The 20753-nt window shown below is 38.5% G+C and overlaps 1 protein-coding gene across 8 annotated transcripts in view; it reads right to left on the bottom strand.

Annotated features, from left to right (window-relative positions):
• Positions 1-20753, bottom strand: part of sall1a (spalt-like transcription factor 1a) — a 203370-nt gene that overhangs the window by 153409 nt on the left and 29208 nt on the right. For 5 of the 8 annotated variants that reach the window (XM_073859047.1, XM_055205700.2, XM_055205662.2 and 2 more), the window contains one exon: positions 7013-7160. In XM_073859047.1, coding sequence (XP_073715148.1) covers positions 7013-7061 — 49 coding nt within the window. In that variant the 5' untranslated portion in view covers positions 7062-7160. Of the gene's footprint in view, positions 1-7012; positions 7161-8729; positions 8782-8883; positions 9041-20753 lie in introns of those variants that run through there. The other 3 variants (XM_055205741.2, XM_055205673.2, XM_073859048.1) reach the window with 2 other exon arrangements.

The raw sequence follows: 20753 nt of genomic DNA, 5'->3' as shown, positions 1-20753 counted from the left end.
CACGCATTCATACAGCCCCAAACCATCAGAGATGCAGGCTTCTGAACTGAGGGCTAATAACAACTTGGGTTGTCATTGTCCTCTTTAGTCCGGATGAAATGGCGTCCCAGTTTTCAAAAAAAGAACTTCATATTTTGATTCGTTGGACCACAGAACAGTTTTTCACTTTGCCAAAGTCCATTTTAAATGAGCCTTGCCCAGGGAAAACGCCTGTGCTTCTGGATCATGTTTAGATATGGCTTCATTTTTGACCTATAGAGTTTTAGCTGGCAACAGCGAATGACACGGTGGATTGTGTTCACTGACAATGTTTTCTGGAAGTATTCCAGAGCCCATGTTATGATTTCCATTACAGTAGCATTCCTGTATGTGATGCAGTGCCGTCTAAGGGGCCGAAGATCACCGGCATCCGGTATGGTTTTCGCTTCTTGACCCTTACGCACAGAGATTGTTCCAGATTCTCTGAATCTTTGGATGATATTATGCACTGTAGAGGATGATAACTTCAATCTCTTTGCAATTTTTCTCTAAGAAACTCAGAAAACTCTTTTTCGCCGCAGCATGGGGCGAATTGGTGATTCTCTGCCCATCTTGACCTCTGAGAGACACTGCCACTCTGAGAGGCTCTTTTTATACCCAATCATGTTGCCAATTGACCTAATAAGTTGCAAATTGGTCTTTCAACTGTTCCTTATATGTACATTAAAATTTTCTGGCCTCTTATTGCTACCTGTCCCAACTTTTTTTGGAATGTGTAGCTCTCATGAAATCCAAAATAAGCCAATATTTGGCATGACATTTCAAAATATCTCACTTTCAACATTTGATATGTTATCTGTATTCTACTGTGAATAAAATATAAGTTTATGAGATTTGTAAATTATTCCATTACTTTTTTACTCACAATTTCTGCAGTATCCCAACTTTTTCTGTTTTGGGGTTGTATATAATTTCCAATTCAGTGCAAATCAAACAATTATGATTTTTGCCATAATCGTGCAGCCCTACCATAAGTTATTTTAATATTATTCAATTAAACTTATTCAAAAACTACTGAAAGGGAACTAATGTCTTTGTCTTTCCCCCTATATTTCTATTTTTTTTAATGGGGGTCATGAGATTACCTGTTGGGTTGAAAAACTTTGGAAACCCCTTATATACAATACACAAGCATGTTATCAAGTATGCAGGGGAAACAGATGAAAAAATAAAAATGCTTATCTTAATTTTTATTACTTAGATCATGTATATTGTCAAATAACGTAAGGTAGGCCTATCTTGTGTCAAAAAGAACAAATATATAATGGACTTTCAAATTATTGTTTTAATTGAGATATTCATATGAAACTTACTTTTTCCCAATAAACTTTGCTTTTGCAGCAAATAAATTGTTGTTACTCTGTTAGGGTATTCATAGACGATTCATTGTTACATCTACGAAATGATTTGTAGATCCTTTTACTTTTAGAGGCTGTTCACATCAAGTGTCTGAAACAAAACTGGTGTACACAGCTGAGCGCTTTGAAAAGCACAAGAAAGCGGGATTTGGGACACAATCAACTTGGGCATGAAGCGGCAGGGACATCTCCAATCGCAAATTACGCGAATGGGGCTGGATAAGTAGCTACTGGCAGCCTAGGGACAGCAACCTTCAACCCGGTGGCATGAGAACACCGACCCTCGTGGCCAAAAAAACAGAGCTGCCCTCCGGGAATTCTCCCGGTCCTCGCTATGGCCAGTCCGAGCCTGTAATATAGCCAAGGCGTAGTGCTGGATTAATCTAAACCCTGTCCGGGAAACCGCCCCATAGGGTTTCTATTGCTGAAATATTACAATACAGTACATTCACTATAAAGTCACACTCTAAAAATGCTGGGTTATTTTCAACCCAACATTGGGTCAAAAAGCGACAAACCCAGTTGTTGGCTTAAATGAACTAACTAAGGCTCGGTTTCACAGACAAGGCTTAGCTAAAGTCAGGACTAAGCGTCTTTTATAAGCATGTCTTAGAAAAAGACATTACTGGGGTTTATCTTGAGACAAAACAATGGCACTGGAATATTTTGAGATCTGTCATTGTAAGCTAATTTTAGTTGGGAAAGCTCAAACATACCTGATATTTGGTAATATACTTATGCTGCAATAGTTAGCCTGTCTGGAACCGAGCTGACTTAGGCCCAATCCCAATTCTATTTTATACCCCTCCCCCTTGCCCTTACCCCTACGCCTACCCCTTCCCTTTGCCCCTTGAAACAGAGTCAAGGGGTAGGGCTGAAAATATTCCCCTAAGAAATGGGACACCACTACTAGACCGTTACACGTCATCATTAGTCGTTGCTAGCTCCTACGTCATAGATGCTCCGATGTAATAATACAATAAAATGTAATATTACAAGAAATTATTAAAATAATATATGTTGTATAAGTCAATAACATTATAAATCAAAAATATAAGTCAATAACATTAGCAAACTTTTTTTCATGGCGATTTTTACAAATCTTTTTTCTGAGAACATACCGTATACATGAACACAAGATTAAAGGCAACATAAAACAAGTGATTATTTGTTATTAAAATACTTTTTAATGTCCAAAAATACTTAAATTTATGGGCCATATTGGAAATTTATCATACCCCTTCGTCTGAAGTGTGGTCCTGAAAAATCTTTGTTTGAAGGGCTATCTGGCCCTTACCCCTACCCCTTCCCCTTCAGCCAAAAGAGAATTGAGACACCCCTACCCCTTCACGTGAACGCGCGAAACAAAGGGGAAGGGGAAAGGGGAAGGGGTAAGGGGTAGAATTGGGATTGGGCCTTAAACCACTATACTGTATGACACTTGCATTACATGTGAACAGCCCCTACGCTAATAGGATTCTGTTTCTCTCTCCCTGTCTCGTCCTCGACCCTGAGGACAATGAGACAAACAGACCCAGTTCCTGCAACCGTAAAGGTCATCACACCGCTGATCTACTGACCGTCCTGCTACGAGATGCCCAGCCGATGCCTGACCAGCGACCACCGGCGAAACCAGTTTAATTCGCTTACCCGTTCACATACCCCGATAGTATTTATATACATAAATATATATATGTATCTCTCTCAAGGGTTTTTTCCCTCCTAGGAGTTTTCCCCCTGGACTAGCCAGGAGTGTTTTTCTCCTAGGGTTTTTTTCATCCCCTGGAGAGACCGCCACCTTTGGCTTAACTACTTTACTGTTCGTTACATTGTTACTATGCTAATGTTTCTATGCTTTTCATACATCTATTAATGTAAAGCTGCTTTGAAACAATTAACTATTTTGAAAAGCACTATATAAATAAAATTGAATTGAATTTTAGTCTAGGACTAGCCTTAAGTCTTGTCTGTGAAATAGGGGATAAATGTTTATATTGCACCCAACAATGGGTTGAAACAACCCAGCATAGGATAAATTACAACCCAATGGGTTGGGTTTGTCTAGGGGTGCACCGAAATTTCGGTCACCGAAAATTTCGGCCGAAAATGGCATTATCGGTTTCGGGCCGAAATAAAAAATCCAGCCGAAAATGTAAACCGAAAATGAATGTCAACCGCGCCCCTTTCATCTGTGCGCGAGCGCTCGGGTTTCACTCAGCCTTCACGGTGATCAGTCGTCTCCCACCCCTCCCCTTCGTGCTCAAGCAGGTTTCACTCAGGGTCCAGCTGTTTGCACGCATCTGCAAAGATTAAGAATGTCTTGATGTGTAAACTTTAGAGAGAGTCGCGCTATGTGTCTCTTACTGTAATCCATTAACATACATTTGGCGAATAAAGCAATGAAACACAACGTAACGTTTTTATGTGGAGGGACTGTTGCGCTGTTTGGGATTCACCATCAGTCTCTGTATATGCATGCGTTTGTGCCCTTAAAGCCGAAAGTATACTAGGGACGTCCGCGTATGGGCGCCATCATTTTCGTCATCAGGCAGCCCAAAATTTGAGACCGCACGGACAGTGCGCGTACAGTCCGCGTACAACATCGCATGCGCGTGAAAATATTTAGACAGGACACTCCACTACAAACAATTATACAAAGGAAATAGACAGCATTTGCACACATACTATCGTTTTTCTTCTTTAATTTTATTTCATCCATAAACAGAAAGCTGTGGAGCATGTTTGTTACCATATTGTTTGATTCCTGTTCTTTGTTGTCTTCTTGTTTGTTCTAAACTGTGTTTGCAATGGTGGATCGCTTTCTTTTCTTCACCTATCCTAATGTTTTAATGTACTGTAAATGTCTCCAAATCAGTGCTGCACTAGAGTAATAATTTGAATAGAGACGCGTTTAAAAAAAAAACAAGCAAACATAAATTCTCTGTGTTATTGACAGGGCACATATAAACAAAATTCTCTTCACAGTATTCTTTTTCTAATAAAAACATTTGTTTATGTCTGTATAGATTACAGTCAGATTAACCTACTGAAGTCTGTGTCATTAATGTTGATCAAACAACCCATGACAAAGAGACAAATAGCTCTAAAAAATAATAATATATTTAATTTATTGTGTTATGATTAATTTAATTTGATTTCTGTACCTAATGCTAATTTCAGACCTTATTAATGTACAACTTTGTTCTCTTTTATAAATGTTTGCAATTTCTTTATTGTTTATTAGATTTTTCCCACCTGCTTTTTGCTAATCCGAAAAATAATCTGATCTGTGCCTCAAAAACTGTAATGTGATCTGAACTGTGAGTTTTTTTATCCGTCACACACCCCTAGTAAAGTTAGCACACAGTGATAGCCATAAATGCAATTGTACTAATAATTGGCATAATAATTTATTTCGGTGTTTCGGTTTCGGTTTTTCGGCCTTGGTTTCCTTTTTTCGGTTTTCGGTTTCGGCCAAGAATTTTCATTTCGGTGCATCACTAGGTTTGTCCCTTTTTGATCAAACACTGTGTTAAAAATAACCCTGTAGTGTACACTCATTTTTCATTCGCTATAGATCAACTTTGCTGTCTTTACTGGCCTTAAATGTTTAAGGCAAGGTCCAGTAGTATATTGTAGAAGTGTAGAAATGATTAATTCAGGCATGATTGGGTTTAATTCACCCCATGATGACTCGCAAATCAACCCCTATGGATTATCTGCTTAAGGGATCTATTGTGCTGAGTTGAGGGTCATGATATTGGCCTGAACTCTTAAATTTATACCAAAGAATTAAAACGAGGCTTTGTTAAATGCGTTAATGCGATGCATAATGATTTGAAATAATAAATTTAAGGACGCATCACCTCTAACGTGGCACTGCTCATTATGGAGGGTAATTGCTGGTTTCTGCAATCTATGATCAGGAACTCTGACTTTCATGATGGCTGTAAAGATGGTAAATTTATTAGAGGTTCGAAGGGTGCTTTAAAATTAGCAAGGGATAAAAACTAAACGTGCATTAATCATTACAAATGAATAACTTTGTAAGGCAGATGGGAAACAGCACAGCAGGGCCGAGCCACACGTGCATGCATATATAAGCCAGGGTAAACCTTCAGGAACCTGAACATAGGTCTGTTAACTGCAGGATGAGCTTCATGATTAATGACCTCCAATTAAAAGCTGGAATAGGCAGATTTAACTCATTCATATGATAAAGTCTTCAAAGGCTGGACATATACCAGATGTGTCCAAGCAGACAGCCTGACACATACAGCGGTAGCTAATATGAAATGATTAAGGGAGCATGTTCCACATCAAACTTTGAATTTATAAAGCAATGCCATATCTACAATTCAATGTCAACAAGATCACCACAAGAACACTGCAGAGTCTCTAACTGTAGGATGACCGAATTGTTAGGGGTATGGTATGGATATGGATCAATACATAATTTTTATTTGTAAAGACCTGATGCATCGATGCCACACATAAAAAAAAAAACAATTTAAGGGAAGTTTATTTTGACACTCTCCACATCCTTAATCCTTGATGCAACGTCTATCTATGCATTTCCACCAAAGCGTGCATTACTTGTTTTTCCATCTGCTAACATCAACAAGTCAATGCAATGCAGCAACACTGCAGGTTATACTGTTCATGCAAAATGCAGTCTTCTCTTTCCTGACATGTTGATCAGTTTAAGAAAAATCTCTCAAAGGAGACCACTGCAGCACTTGTTTGACTGTTAGATCTGATGTTGTGTGACAGAATAAATCTTTAAAGGACAAGTTCGGTATTTTACACTTAAAGCATCTTTTGCAGCGATTTTTGTGTGAGCATATCAGTGAACAACCCTGACCACTCGTGAGTTTCACGTCTTTGTAAATGAAAGTTTAATGCATTTTAGGAAGGATTGTTCCAGTGCTCCTATAAACCCATTGTAGAGGTGGGGGGTCATACAACAAACACCCGAAAATTCTGGGGCAAGCATCATATGTCCACATTTCAGTCAAAACCGTTCTATTTCATCATAAACAATTATGATTGATTTTATGTGACATTTTGCCCATCATTATTCATTTGTCTTTATTTAATAAAAGTGTATTTGTTTGCTGTTGTAAATGTTTCAATTTGGACAGAGATTGTGCCATTTTCAAAGAGTTTAATTAAATGTCTGTATTATATATTTTGGTTGCATTTGTAAGGAAAAATGTAATGGCTTTAGTAGGCACGTAATATAGAAATATCGATAAATGAATCAAATCGGATTCAAATCGTAATCAGAGCGAAGAAGCGTTCGATGTACCGGCAAAACCGTATCACATATCGTATTGCATCGTAATAAACTGTCCGATTTAAACCCCTACTAATTTTCCCTCCCCTTTCCTCCAAGGTTCAACTACTTTATCACCCAGGCTTGCACTGTACCTCTGGGTCACTAGTGTTCAGAGCCGCACTTCTGGTGTCATCCTGAATTCATCCTCCATGGTAAATGGTAAATGTTCCCATCTTTGGCATCCTTTAGAGACAGCTGCTGACCTTTTTTCTCCAAGCTCAAACTGTAATGTGGGAACCTCAAACCTTGACCCTTAACCAAGTATTAAACGTACCTTGTAGCCGTGACCTGCCAAACTCCTTTGTCCAACTTTGAAGCTCCATACAGATGTCTTACAGTATACTGCTGATGTGTCTTTCAGACTGCTGGTACTGTACACTGCTCCATTACTGGCTACTTCGAGATGGTCGTAACTGGCACCCCTAAACATGAAAAATGGAACTGGTCATCAACTTTCTCTTTTTTAACATCAGCGACATGAACTTTGCGAAATCACAACCTACAGTAGCCCATCCAATAAGCCCTTCTAGCCTGTGATAATCATTTCTTAGTGTGGCTATTATCTAGGGGTGCACCGATTATCGGCCGATGATGCTTGCTATGCTTTTCAATGAATTACTGTGAAATGCCGCTACATCCAAAAGCCAGAGGGCGCTCTTGTGCATATACTGCAGACGAGTAACTATACACACGCAGCTATGACACGCATATATGTATAAAGACTAGATGTGTTACGGCGGAGTCTATAAAGTCATCACCTGGTGGCCATCTTACCACAGGCAGCTCGCTCACTCGTAGAATTGTGTTTTAATGGTGCAGGTACTTTTAAATTACCATAACTTGCTACATTTTCTACCAATTTTCAAACGGTTTGGTTTCTTACAAATGTTATTAACGTGGATATAATTATGGATGCTTTAACATGTTTCATGATTTTTTTAGTATAAGTATGCAGTGTCATAGGTACATCTTTGACGTTTATAACAAACCAAACCGTTTGAAAATCGGTAGAAAATTAAGCAAGTTATGGTCATTTAAAAGTACCTGCACCATTAAAACTCAATGCTACAAGTGAGCGAGCTGCCTGTGGTAAAGATGGCCGCCAAAAGTGGAAGTTCCACTCATTTGGCCAGCGGCGCGGGGAAGACATTTAGCCTTTATACATATCTATGATGACACGCAGCTCCATGAAATGGCTTAAGGATAAATTTATATTGCTGTTCTTCAAACCTTTTCAGGTATTTTCATGATAATAAAGAGTATGTATAATGATTATGTTTGACGAGTGTTGCTTTTTCAAATGCATGTTATAAACGACTTAAACTTACAGTAATTTCAGACCAATAAGGACTTACTAATCAAATGCCATAGCACATGAAATAGCTGTGAATAATGTCGGCTGTGCAATAGTTATCGGCCACGTATTATTAGTGTATATTGGCATTTATCGGTGCACCCCTACACTGTCAGAAATAAAGGTACAAAACTGTACCTTTTCTGTCAATAAGGCTGTACCCCAAGTTTTCGTTTGGTTCCTTTACAGGAATACAAAACAGAATACAATTTTGGGTAGATTACCATACCTTGAGGACCTACATTGTTAGAAAAAAGTCAAAATATGTACCCTAGCTGTCAGTGGGGCAGCACCCTTTAAAAAGACCTAAGGTACATGCTTTTCATTATACAATTATATAAATTTTACCCTAAATCTTGATTGTGCCCACCGCAAAAATGTTAATAATAGCATGCCAATTGCCATTGTTAGCTTTAATATTCTGTATATTTTATAATAATGTTTGTGGATACGTGCAGTATAAATTCAGTGCAGTATAAAAACAGCATAAATACAGTTATTATGGGCTTTATAGGACACATAAACAGATTTGCTCACGATACACTGAAATATTTGATTTGGTTTCGGGCAAGTTCCCCAATGCTTTAAGGATCTGAGAGGAGAGCAAGATTATGTACTTAGGATTGAAACACATTACCAAAGTTCTGTCTCTGTTTTTCGGTCTGAGACACCCTCAACCATCCCCATGGCTACATTGGAAGAAGTGAGAGAGAGAAAAAAAGAGAGCATACAGTAAGAGGGAGACAGGGAAACCAAATCTGCCAACAATTAAACACAGACAGCGTTCATACTTGGGGGAAAAAGTAGCTGTTGTACTGAGAGCCTGAGCTGCCCGTGGGCAGCCGCGGAAGTGTCATTAAAAGGAGAAAGGATGCGTGAACAGCTGTTTTCAGTGCTGGCTTACACTGCTTGCCATGTTTCCCTTTTGTAGTCACAGCGCAGGAATACCGCAGGCCCCTGCCACGCCCGCCAAACTACACCTCACATGGCCAACACATGATCAGGAAAAGAAAGGAGGAAAAAGAAGAGGACAGTAAATGTAACCAAGTAAAAGTCCAAGACAGGGCATCTCTTACAATTACTGTTTGGTAAATTAGTATACAATAAAAATCCACTGTGGTTTGCAACTTATTTCTGTAATTATAAACGCTCAAAGTGACTACGTTACAAATTCAATTTTATGTTCAAAGAAAAAATGCATTTCCTGCTAATGTGGTCACATGCCAGGGATACACTCCGCACCACATAGATTACACAGATTTATACAAAGTATTTTACAGTGCATTCAGAGTATATGCTTTTGTCAGTATGTGTGCCCCTAGAAATCAACTTAATGATCTTGGTGGTGCTAGTGCTCAAAACACTGAGAAAGCCTGAACTCACAGAGGGTGAATTATTATTATTAAATTATTAGTATGCTTACAGTAGCCTTGTGCCAGTTCATGTTGTGGTGACACAGTTAGGCTAACGGCAGTTTGATCTTCTGGCCACCAAAGCAGTTTGTGCTGGCTGTAATAGACTCCACATATACAAGTTAACCTTTAGCCTGAAATAAAACTATCTGTGTCATTTGTAATCAATGATTTGAATAGAAGCATCTTTTAATATTGTGCCTGAAATAGTCTGGCACACATTTTGGTAAGCACTTCCCAGTCCTATGAAGAGCCTTCTGGCATGTGATAAAGTGTGTTTATATGAACCATAAGTGCCACACAGGAGCAAGCCCACCTGTAGTCTGCAAGTCATTACACCGGGGTCATGGGATATCCTCCATGTAAACGCACACTCACTTCGCTTCAAATTGGGTGTAAAGATCCCATTTCCTCTCATTCACAAACTGAAACACCTGCCCGAGGACAGAATATGACATCGCTAAGATCCCCTGGCATCCATTATGTCCCCATTAAGAAATTAAAACTGTTGAAACAGTTATAGTACCATTACAAGCCGTCTTTACCATTATACTTATGACAAATTAATTTGTATATAGTACACACTTGCAGCTACAACATCATATGACAGAAATTAAAAAACTTTTATAATCTGTGGAAATTGACTTTACTTTTACTACCTTTTGACGATTTAGCACTTTCAGAACTTTCCAGCTGCAAAATCTACAGCACGTTTGTTGAAATCCTGTATTAATGACTTATAAATCAGACGGCCCTGACACAATGGATAAACAGACGCTCGCTTTTATTCTTCACCATACCTCAGCTATCCCTGAAATAACTTACAACCCAAGGCCTGTTTGACACCACACACCCTCACAATCCCGCTTCACCTGACATGCTTTTCTGCACTAAATCACAGGAGCTGGGCTGTGACCGCTGACATGCGAGATATGGCCTGCAGTCACGGCACTCAATCAGCCTGTGTCGCTGTGATAGAGCTGCGTCCAGCGCCCTGTGTGTTACCACTGGAAGAGCAATGAGAAACCGACAGCATATCTTGTGACATGGATAAAGAGATCAACCACACCACCTATCCTATCCCTCTAAAACACTGGACGTTTTTTAATTGTTATGGATTTGGATATGCTCAAGCAAAGTTAAAAAGGTCAAATGCAATACATATGCTTTATACAAAACATGCTTTTTATGTAATATTAAAAAAAATTCAATTATTCACCTGCATACCAGGAAATGTTTCACCAGTCACTAGTCACATTAACAGGTGCATTTTCATCTTATACCTGCCCATGTTCAATAGAAGTAGTGATGGAATAAGAATACATCCTGAACTGGTGTTAAAGTGTCACTCTAAAGTATATCTACCAAACATCTACCATGACACGCTTCTCTTATCATGGCCTTCACTGGGAGCTGTCCTCCCAGCACAAACTTATCATTCAATGCAGAACCACCACGATAGGATTTAAACACACACAGGCACAAAAAAATAGAATTGGCAAAAGATTAAAAAATCAAGGATCAAAGATAAGTTGGTAAAAGCAAGTGTCCGAAAAAGACGAGAAACATACAGCACTACAAGTTTCATTTATCATTTAAAATCAAGACATCCTGAACACCACGTAGTGTATAAGAAAGACACGGTGGTGGCAATACTGGGTATCTGCTAAATGCACAAGCACGGAGAACGAGAGACTTTAACTTTTCATCTCATGTCATAGAACAACAAAAAGCATCAGCAGGATGTAATAAAAACTTCCTAAAACCAGTAAAGTCCTATAGTGACAAACACGCTTATATTAAATGAGAAATAAAACGTTTATTAACAATAATAATAAACACTTTTTCTTCTGTCATGATCTCCTGTCAATCTTGCTGCCATCTCTCTCTTTCCCTTTGCTCGTGCTTTACCGCGCACGCAGGCGTACATCCGCTGCTTAACATACAGTGCCATATAAGCATACAGTGCCATATAAGCATTGTTGCAAGTTTCTTAAGGCATAGTTATGAATAGATTATTTGCATTTTGCGCAGGAATGGAATAGATCGAATTAATAATAAAAGCCAAGACTCATTTATGTGGTGGAATATAAATGGAACAGTCTATCTATAGCTATTTGATCAGAGAATTGACCAGGTGTAAAAAGACCCTATAATGACTGCTGGAATGTTAAAAAAAAACTATTGTTAAATAATGTGAAATAAATATATTAAAAAGGACATTCTGAATGTAACTTGTGCAATGGTGAGGAAATTGGCTAAATAATTAGGAAAATGAAAAATTAAATAAAAATTGTTCGGTTGTTGGGTATTCGGCCTTCAACTCAGTTTTTCATTTTATTCGGCTTCGGCCAAGAATTTTCCTTGCAGTGCATCCCTAGTTCTGAGTGCCTTTACTTCCCTGAAAGTTATTCTGTATTTTAAAAAAACGGTAGATTTGTAGATGTCAACACAAAATGTCTTGAGTAGAAGTCAGATTGCATTGTTACCAAATCAGATCACATCTACATATTATAATCGAAAAAAGGCTAAATATGTGCACGCTTTATTGACTTTAAAAAGCATTTGATTCAATCTGGAACCAAGGTTTATTTTATAAACTCATTGAAAGTGGTAAAGGAGGTAAAACCTATGACCTTATCAATTCAATGTACACTGAAAGTAAATGAAGAGTGAAAACCAAAACAAAAAGAACAAAATACCTTTCTCAGGAGTTTGGAATGAGACAAGGTTGCTGTTTAGGACCAACATTGCTTGATTACATTAATGAACTGACAACCAGTCTGGAGCGATTATCAGTGCCTGGTCTCACCCTACACTAATCAGATATCAAATCTTTACTGTATACTGATGATCTGTTTCTGCTGTCACCCACTATACACGGCTTACAGCAGAATCTGAACCTGCTAGAACAATACTCTCAGACCTGGGCCCTGACAGTCAACCTTAACAAAAATAAAATGATCACCTTCAAGAAAAGATCTAGATCCCAGGGAACACAACACATATTTACTTAGGAACTAACCACATAACTCAAACATCAAACAACAACTATACCTAGGTTTAAAAATCACATCTACAGGAAACTTTCACTGTTTTTAGTGAATAAACTGGGGTCAAAAAACGTCAATCTTTATAGAGACCCGTATTAAAATTTGCCTGGAAATATTAGAATCATTGATTGAACCGAATGCCCTCCGTATCAGTGAGGTGTGGGGCTCATAGACAAATCCAAATCAAGATTTCAGCAAATGGGAAAAACACCCAATTAAGATCCTGCATACAGAACTTTGTAAAAACATCCTTTAAGTGCACCAGCACACAACAAACAGTGTATGGAGAGCTGACTAATCCACTAATAATAAAAGTCCACGTAAATATCCACTAATAATAAAAGTTCAAAAATGGGCAATGAAATTCTACAAACACCTACCCCCTCACTCCCATAAAGCGGTGAAATAAGAGCCAGGGTAAAGAAACAAATTCCATCTTTGAACTAATTTAGAGCTTCCTGATGTCTCATTAACATCTACTGATACTCATAATAACACTGATGATCTGAACAACAATACTGATCAACTTATTCAAGTTAACCAAATTATAACACAAATCAAAGAAAATTGATTCAGTCATTGGAAAAATCAAACACAAACTTTAAAACTGGAACAACCTAAAAAATAAGGGAGATGCCTTCCGAAGGATATAGAAACCGCTTATGGACCTCTGACGCTGCCATGTCATGCTGCCATGTCATAACAGGGTTTGGCATGTTTACATAACTTTAAAAAATGAATCGTGATCTGTGACCATGGACTGACTTGATTTAATTTGCTGTATTCTTTTTCTGTTTTTTTATCATTACTATTTATTCATTTTTATTTCTTTTCATTTTATTTCTTTATTTCTCTCTTTTTAAATGTTAAAAATCAATAAAAAGATAATTGGAAAAAAGAAAACTCAAACACAACAACAAAGTAAAATGCAATGTTATTTGGCCCTAAATAGGGTTACAGAATGGCAGAATATCTTTACAAATGGACAGATCAAAAAGTGAGATCCATCTTGACCAGATAAACAAACTCACTATAGAGATGGCAGACACGGAAAACTATGGCTGACGAAGGAAGAGAAGTTTTGTCCACACTGTGACCAAAATCAAATCCCGACAGAGCTGCACTTTCTAACAAAATGCAGAAAGTACGTGGATATTAAGACAATCAAAAAATAAAAATCATTAATCAAAAATCTATCAAAAATAAACTACATAAACAGACAAAGAAGAAAATCTATCAAACAATGAGAAACTGATTTTTGTGTTAGGAGAACAAAAGGACTGCTGTGTGTTGGCACAATATGTGTCTGCATGCCATATAAGAAAACCAATCTAACCTGACTTAATGTCTCCATTATATGATACTTAATGTACATTACTTTTTTTATTTAGTTATTTAACTTGTGAAAATGTGAATAACAAATTATTAGATTAGATTTTATAATAAAGTTAGAATACAAACTGAAGTACAAGCACATGTATTCAGTACATGTACAGATTTATCGTAGCCTATATATTACATTTATTTCTATTTTTGTTACTGTATACCACAGGGCTTTTCTGCTTAATTCTGAGTGATTGAAAAATGTTCAACAGGGTATGCATTATTTTTCAATAACCGCACACCTGACCTGTCAAATGTCTTAACCACCAGAGCAATGTCTGTGGTTACAGTACCATGGTATAAGCGGAATAATTGACTCCAGTCCCTTGAATTATTTAAAAAATAATGCATAACGGGTATACTATTTAAAGTATAACGGGTGTGCATTATTTTCCAAAGTCCCATCCATTATTGGAAAATAATGCACACCTGTGCAATATATATTAGGGGTGAACCAATATATCGGCCGATGATGCTTGCCATGCTTCTCAATGGATTATTGTGAAATGCCGCTACATCCATTTGCCAGGGAGCGCTCTCGTCCAGAAACTCAATATGTGCTGTAAACGAAGAACCATACATGCAGCTATGACAAGCAGCTCCAGGAAATGGCTTAAGGTTATATATTTATATCGCTGTACTTCAAATCTTTTCGGGTATTTTCATGATAATAAAGAATATGTAAAATAATTATGTTTGACAAGTGTTGTTTTTTCAAATGCATGTTATAAACGACTCCAACTAACAGTGATTTCAGATCGATAAGGACTTACTGATCAAAAGTCATAGTACATGAAATAGCTGTGAATAATATCGGCTGTGCGATTTAGAATAGTTATCGGCCATGTATTATTAGTGTATATCTGCATTTATCGGTGCACCCCAATATATTACATCTATTATTCTATTCACAGCCTCTCAAACTGTTCTTGAAATTAACTACATAGAAAAAAATTGAAGTTACAGTAGCAAACTAATTCACACATCCCAGCACCTGCATATGCCATTATGTATGCATGCCAAACAGGTGTATTCACAGCAGATGTTTTTCAGACAGCTGTAATCAGTGCTAATGTAATTCTTTGCATACTGTAGGCCTTCATGAATTAACAAGAAATCATACACAAAACATGTTTGAGATATAAAACACACTCATCTGTTTACAAACTGGCACAGAGCTGCCAAAGCCGATAAACACACATTCGTACGATCGCACATCCACACAAACACAGATGCGGGCAGCTCTTGATTGATCAGTCTCTGGATTGTAAGCGTAGCTGCACACACATCAAGCAGTTCTGGAATGTCTGATAAAATGATATTAATTCCACACATTAATGAGATTAATGAATTTCAATAGTGGGAAGACAAGAGAAGTACGTTTTCTTTTTGTCTGGAGCAGAAATAATAACACAAAGGCAATTACCGCGCATCCATCAATCTGCGGTGGACAGTCTAATTATCTCTCCATTTCTGAAGCACTTGCAGTCCTATAGCACTCATTTGTATTCTTTGATATGTTATTTTTTCATTAATAGTGAGCAGCATTAGGCTGTGCAGATGAATACAGTGGGACTCAGATGTTTCGGAAATCATGATGGAGTCTTTCAGCACTCCACACTGAGAGATCCAGAATTCTGATGATAAATGATGATGTCACTGGGTGAGGAATGGGCGTCCCTGCAGCTATGGATAAGTCATTGTTATCCTGCTACAGGAAATAAAGCCATATCTACCACCAAGAATCAGGCTTATAATTCCTAAGCCAGGAGTCCTCATTTGCCTACAAAGAGAGACAAGTATTTTTGTCTATTGGACAGAACTTCCAAAAGTTCAACTTTTAGAAGGCCACGGTGTATCACTTATTAAAACCACTGTATTATTCTATTTCAGAAAATCTGTAAGTCTAATTACAATGTCAAATACAAAAAGTAGATCAGACCCTGTTATAGGTTTGTGCCGATGGACGATAGTATCGACGAACGTCAGACATATCGCCATGGGCAGGCTTTTATGACCATAGTTGGCAATGGTTATTATTGTAATACGGGTGGCTCTGACATTTCCTTGTACTAGAGAGGTTGTTAGCGCGCAGAGGGTTAAAACCGAGGGGCAACCTTTCGATCTCTCTGATGAAGCCAATACGAAAGTGATTTAAACTGCAATTCATCGACTGGCCGCTAGAGGCAGGCTCCAAAAGGGAGTCAATTCCCATAGACCTCCATGTTAAATTGGCCAACTTTACAATAGGAAAAAATATGTTTACAGCCTGGTACAAAAAGTGTTTTTGGTCTGTATAGCTAATTTTGCCCTTCATGACAATTGTGAGGGGGGTGATTTTTTTGTAACTCATCCATTTAAATTATATTAAGCCTAAAGTTCTGCATAATTCAGGGTGTGGCCACTTGAGTGACGGTTACACAGCCAGTGATGTCACTGAAGTCGACCTAGGCGGGCGTGGTTTCAGCAACCAGTCACCTCAGCTTCACCCACGTCTCGCCTCTTTACCCATGTTCGGATATCCGCGAGTGATGTGCGGCCAAGATGGCGACGGAAGACACCGTCTACTTTAAGCTTCAAAAACGATCTTCAGAAACCTATGGGTGAAGTCAAGGACACTACGTCCATCTATTTTTACAGTCTGTGGTTAAAACCAGCAAGTGTGTTTTTCCCACTCCCTGGCACGCAAGAAATTTTAGAGCGCCTGGGCTTTTCCGCGCTCGGATTAATGGCATCAATTTGAAAAAGGTTGCAGTCATGACAGTGTTGCCCTGGCTTTTTTTTTCCATCAAATCAAGTGATCAAGTAATAAATTAGTAAAACATGAACAAATAAATAAATAAGTAAACTCATTGATCTCACAGGCTCAAGATCTCAATATCGCCCAACACTACCCTGTGAAAAAGTTTTATTAAAGTGCCTTTTTGTCTTGCCACATTTGGATATAGAAATCTCCCCCATTCACAAAATGCCCCCTCCTCTTTCTTTTATTTGCACTTTGCTCAGACAGCTGCAAAAATAGCCTCCAAAAATGATAAGGCCATTTCCCTAAAACAAACACACATGTGCTGCAGGGGAAATTCTGCAATTATTATAATAAAGAGGGCATTTTATTTAATGCACCATTTTACTTCAGGCTAATTAAGTGCTGAGTGAGAAGGGACTTCCTGGTTCATTTTTTATAAAAGTTTTGTTTTTTTATCTTGTTGCTGGCTCTCTGTCCAAGCGTGAACATACACACCAACTCTTGAACAGTTCTGTCTGTTACATTTTATGACAGCTGATCCTCCAAGGCATTGATTTGGTTTGTGGTAAATTGTAAGCAGTCATTACATTCTCTTAGCATTTACTTAGGAAACACAATCTGGCAAATCTCCCAAGTGGCAATTATAGCTAAATATGCTTTTCATTTTTCATTACCATGTTTGTGGAACTTAATGCGCAAAGCTGCATCACACGAGTGCAATTTAGTTTCCATTCCAGCAGTGAGTGGATAATAAATAAATATTTCTGAGCCATTAGGAGTTGGACGAGCTCCATACAAGGGACGGGACAGCGTTATGATGTGTATAGTGTTTCGGTGAAGGGTTGTCCTCGGGGCACAGACAGACAGTCTGATAAACACTCTCTATGAACATCTCAGTTTTCCATTAAAGGTTGCAGGAGTCTACATGCAAGTGTGCGGCGGGCGCATGTTTTACGACACAGCCCTGCAGTGTAGACAGGTTAACTGTAATATCCCAAGAGGTTTCAACTTTTATTTCAATAAAATCATTGCAATGGTTGGGTCTCCCTCTACGTTCCCCCAGTTTCAAAGCTTTAAGAGACTCTCATAAATACCCATTACTTTTCATAAACATCATCAAAGTTATTTATGGAGCATGGGCAGAGGACAAAGACAAACACAAAACGGTCTCAGCTTTGAATCTATTCCATCTTGGGCAAAAAAGTTGGCAATCGAGTTCAAAGAAGGATGCAGAAAAGAAGACCAGACCTACTAGTAGATACAGCAGTAAACTCTTACTCAGAGGCCAGAGTAGTCCAAATTACGCAATCATTTAATCATAAAGTTGCATTTCTATAGTAAAAAGCCTTTTATTTAAAGGCACAACGCAGAACTTTTTGGCCACTAGGGGGCACTAGACATGCATTTTTCACATCTAGCACCCCTAGAGGCCAGAAACGGTGCAGCACTGTCGCAAAGGAAAAGAAGACAACTCTTTAGGTCACAAATTCTGCGGTGCGCCTTACAGCCAACCTGATCTCACAAATTTCCGTGGCATAGTCACAGAATTTTTTGCTAATTTTTCCGTGGCATTCTCACAGATCTCCGCATTTTTCCATGGCCCTGCCACGGACTTTCTTTTCCATGGCATACTTATGGATTGGTTACTCAACTATTTTGTCCTATTTTCTTACCATTGTCGCTTCGGTTTAGGGTTAGATTTACATTAAATGACATCCCTACCCAAACCCAACTCTAACCCTAACGCCAGGCGACAATTTTTTAAAGTTTAAAAAATATAAATTAATACATCATAAAAAAATAGTATAAACCAATACATAAAGTGACATACTAACGCAAACAGCAAATCTAACCCTAAACCAAAACGACAATGGTTTGAAAATAGGAAAAAGCAGTTGAGTCACCAATCCGTGAGAATGCCACGGAAAGGAAAGTCCGTGGCAGGGCCACGGGAAAGTGCAGAGATCCGCGAGAATGCCACGGAAAAAATAGCAAAAAATTCTGTGACTATCCCACGGAACTTTGTGAGATCACGTTGGTTCCAGCATCTCATATAAATATAATTTCATGGGTTACATTTTTTTCAAACGCCAAAAGATCGCGTAGCTCAAGTTTACAAGCCAGTCATAACGGTGTAGGCAGGTGACAGATGGTGCCACAGAGTCACGTGATATAAGTCACTCTCTACACTCCCCAAATAGCCTTCAGCAAAATTCACGTAAAAAAAAATTGTGTTCGGGTCCCAGACAGGACTTATATATCCAAAAAGCATGACGGCCAAGTCAGCATCGGTCAGGAACTCCTCCTCCATTAGTTCATGCCAGCAAGTGAACGCTGGTTCGATATTGATCCTCGTCCTTCCTTTAATTCTGTCACTCTCCCGTTTTCTCTTTCTGGTCTCCTCCAACAAAACCTTGGGTTTCTTTTTCTTAGTTGCTGCTTCGGCCATGGCAAAAACACCAGGAAAATTAATAGTTGCGCTCTCACGTCCGAATTTGAGGAAGTGGAGGAAGTGACGTATGCAGTAAAGCAGTCGAATTTTGTAGTCCGTTTTTGTGCTTGGGTTACTACCCAAAACCAAGTTTAAAAGTAGGAGTAAAAGCGATACAGACCCCGTCAGGCTATGGTAGACATGTCATTAAACCTATTTTAAGTCGATGTACTATCACAAGGGTCTTGCAAATATATTATGAAGGTTGAAAAACTGCGAAATGTCACTTTAAAAAAGGCCTTGTCAGTTTTCCACTGTCAAAACTAAATTACCTATACCATTAAGTCACTCCTGACTGCAGCAATTCTCTTTTAGACAGGCCCATCCATTAGATTCACAAATAAAGCATAGCTCCCCTCTCTATCCACAGGCACCTAATCCACTGGCCCCCGAGGACCCAAGTCCAGCTGTGAGAGAAGGGGACGCTGCTGTTTGACTGGACTACAAAAGACCTCTTCAGTTCAACAGGCCATATTTGTCATCAAGCAGTATACAGATACAAACAGTTTTTAGGGTTAAATCCCAATCCTGCTAGTACAAAAGGACAATAAGCATGTCTAATGACAATGGCCTGTACTGTATGTATTGTACTGGTGTACAGTTATACCAGATATTGCATTACACAATTAAAGAGAAGGATGGTAAAGAAAGGCAATCATTCCAGCTTATGGATTCTTGACTAACAATGGTTAATGAAACTATAAAAGAAAAAAAAAAAACATGAAAACACAAAACTTCATTTAAAGAGCACCCATTTTATCAGCGGGAAATGTGACGCTCTTTACCACGTTTGAAAGATTCGCGAGCAATGCTAACAGGAGTTAATTTACAGGCTGAGTCCGAAGCGGGATGAATTATGATAATGTCGGTCTTTTCAACATCACCAATCCTAGGAAGTAAACTGTTGCCTACAATCTGTGTGTTTGTTGTAGTCCAAGAAAAGAGATTTACGTTGGAGACGCATCATCCTTTACTTTGGGGTATGTACCTTTTGCATGTCATTAACATGTACTAATACACACTTACACACCAAAGGAAATGTAAAATCGCGAATCAGACTATTGGTGCTCTTTAAATGACTCGCTTCTTTCTAATCATTACCAAGGCACACTAATGGCACAGAATCCTTCTCAAATGCTCTTGTGGTTCTGACTTAGTCCTAAGTATTATCATGTTGCTCATCTCACTTTTTCAATTGTAAAAAAGCATCAGTTTCTCACAGTAATAAAACTGTGTGTTTGTGCGTTTTTTATTGTGTCTATTCATTGAGTTATTCTCTCAGCTCTCTGACGTATTACCCAACAGCTCAATCCATCTGCTTTGGGGCGATTTCCTCTCTCACCGGATATCTGAATGGATCACACAATAATCTCTCCTGCCCTCAAACCATACGCACAATGATTATTTTGTCTTCAAACATCTCTGACAGGAAAAATTAGTAATCATCATGGTGAGAGCAGGTGTTTTTCTTTCCCTGCTTTTCTTTTCTTTCCTTTTTCCCCCTCCCCAGAGCACCGACACAGATGCTTGTGTACAAGGCCGGTATTGATTTTTAAACCATTTGACGCGAGCTGAA

Source organism: Misgurnus anguillicaudatus, chromosome 21 (genome assembly GCF_027580225.2).
Source record: "Misgurnus anguillicaudatus chromosome 21, ASM2758022v2, whole genome shotgun sequence".
Lineage (NCBI taxonomy): Eukaryota > Metazoa > Chordata > Actinopteri > Cypriniformes > Cobitidae > Misgurnus > Misgurnus anguillicaudatus.
Note: the sequence above shows the minus strand (reverse complement) of the source record. Positions and strands in the feature narration are given on the sequence as shown.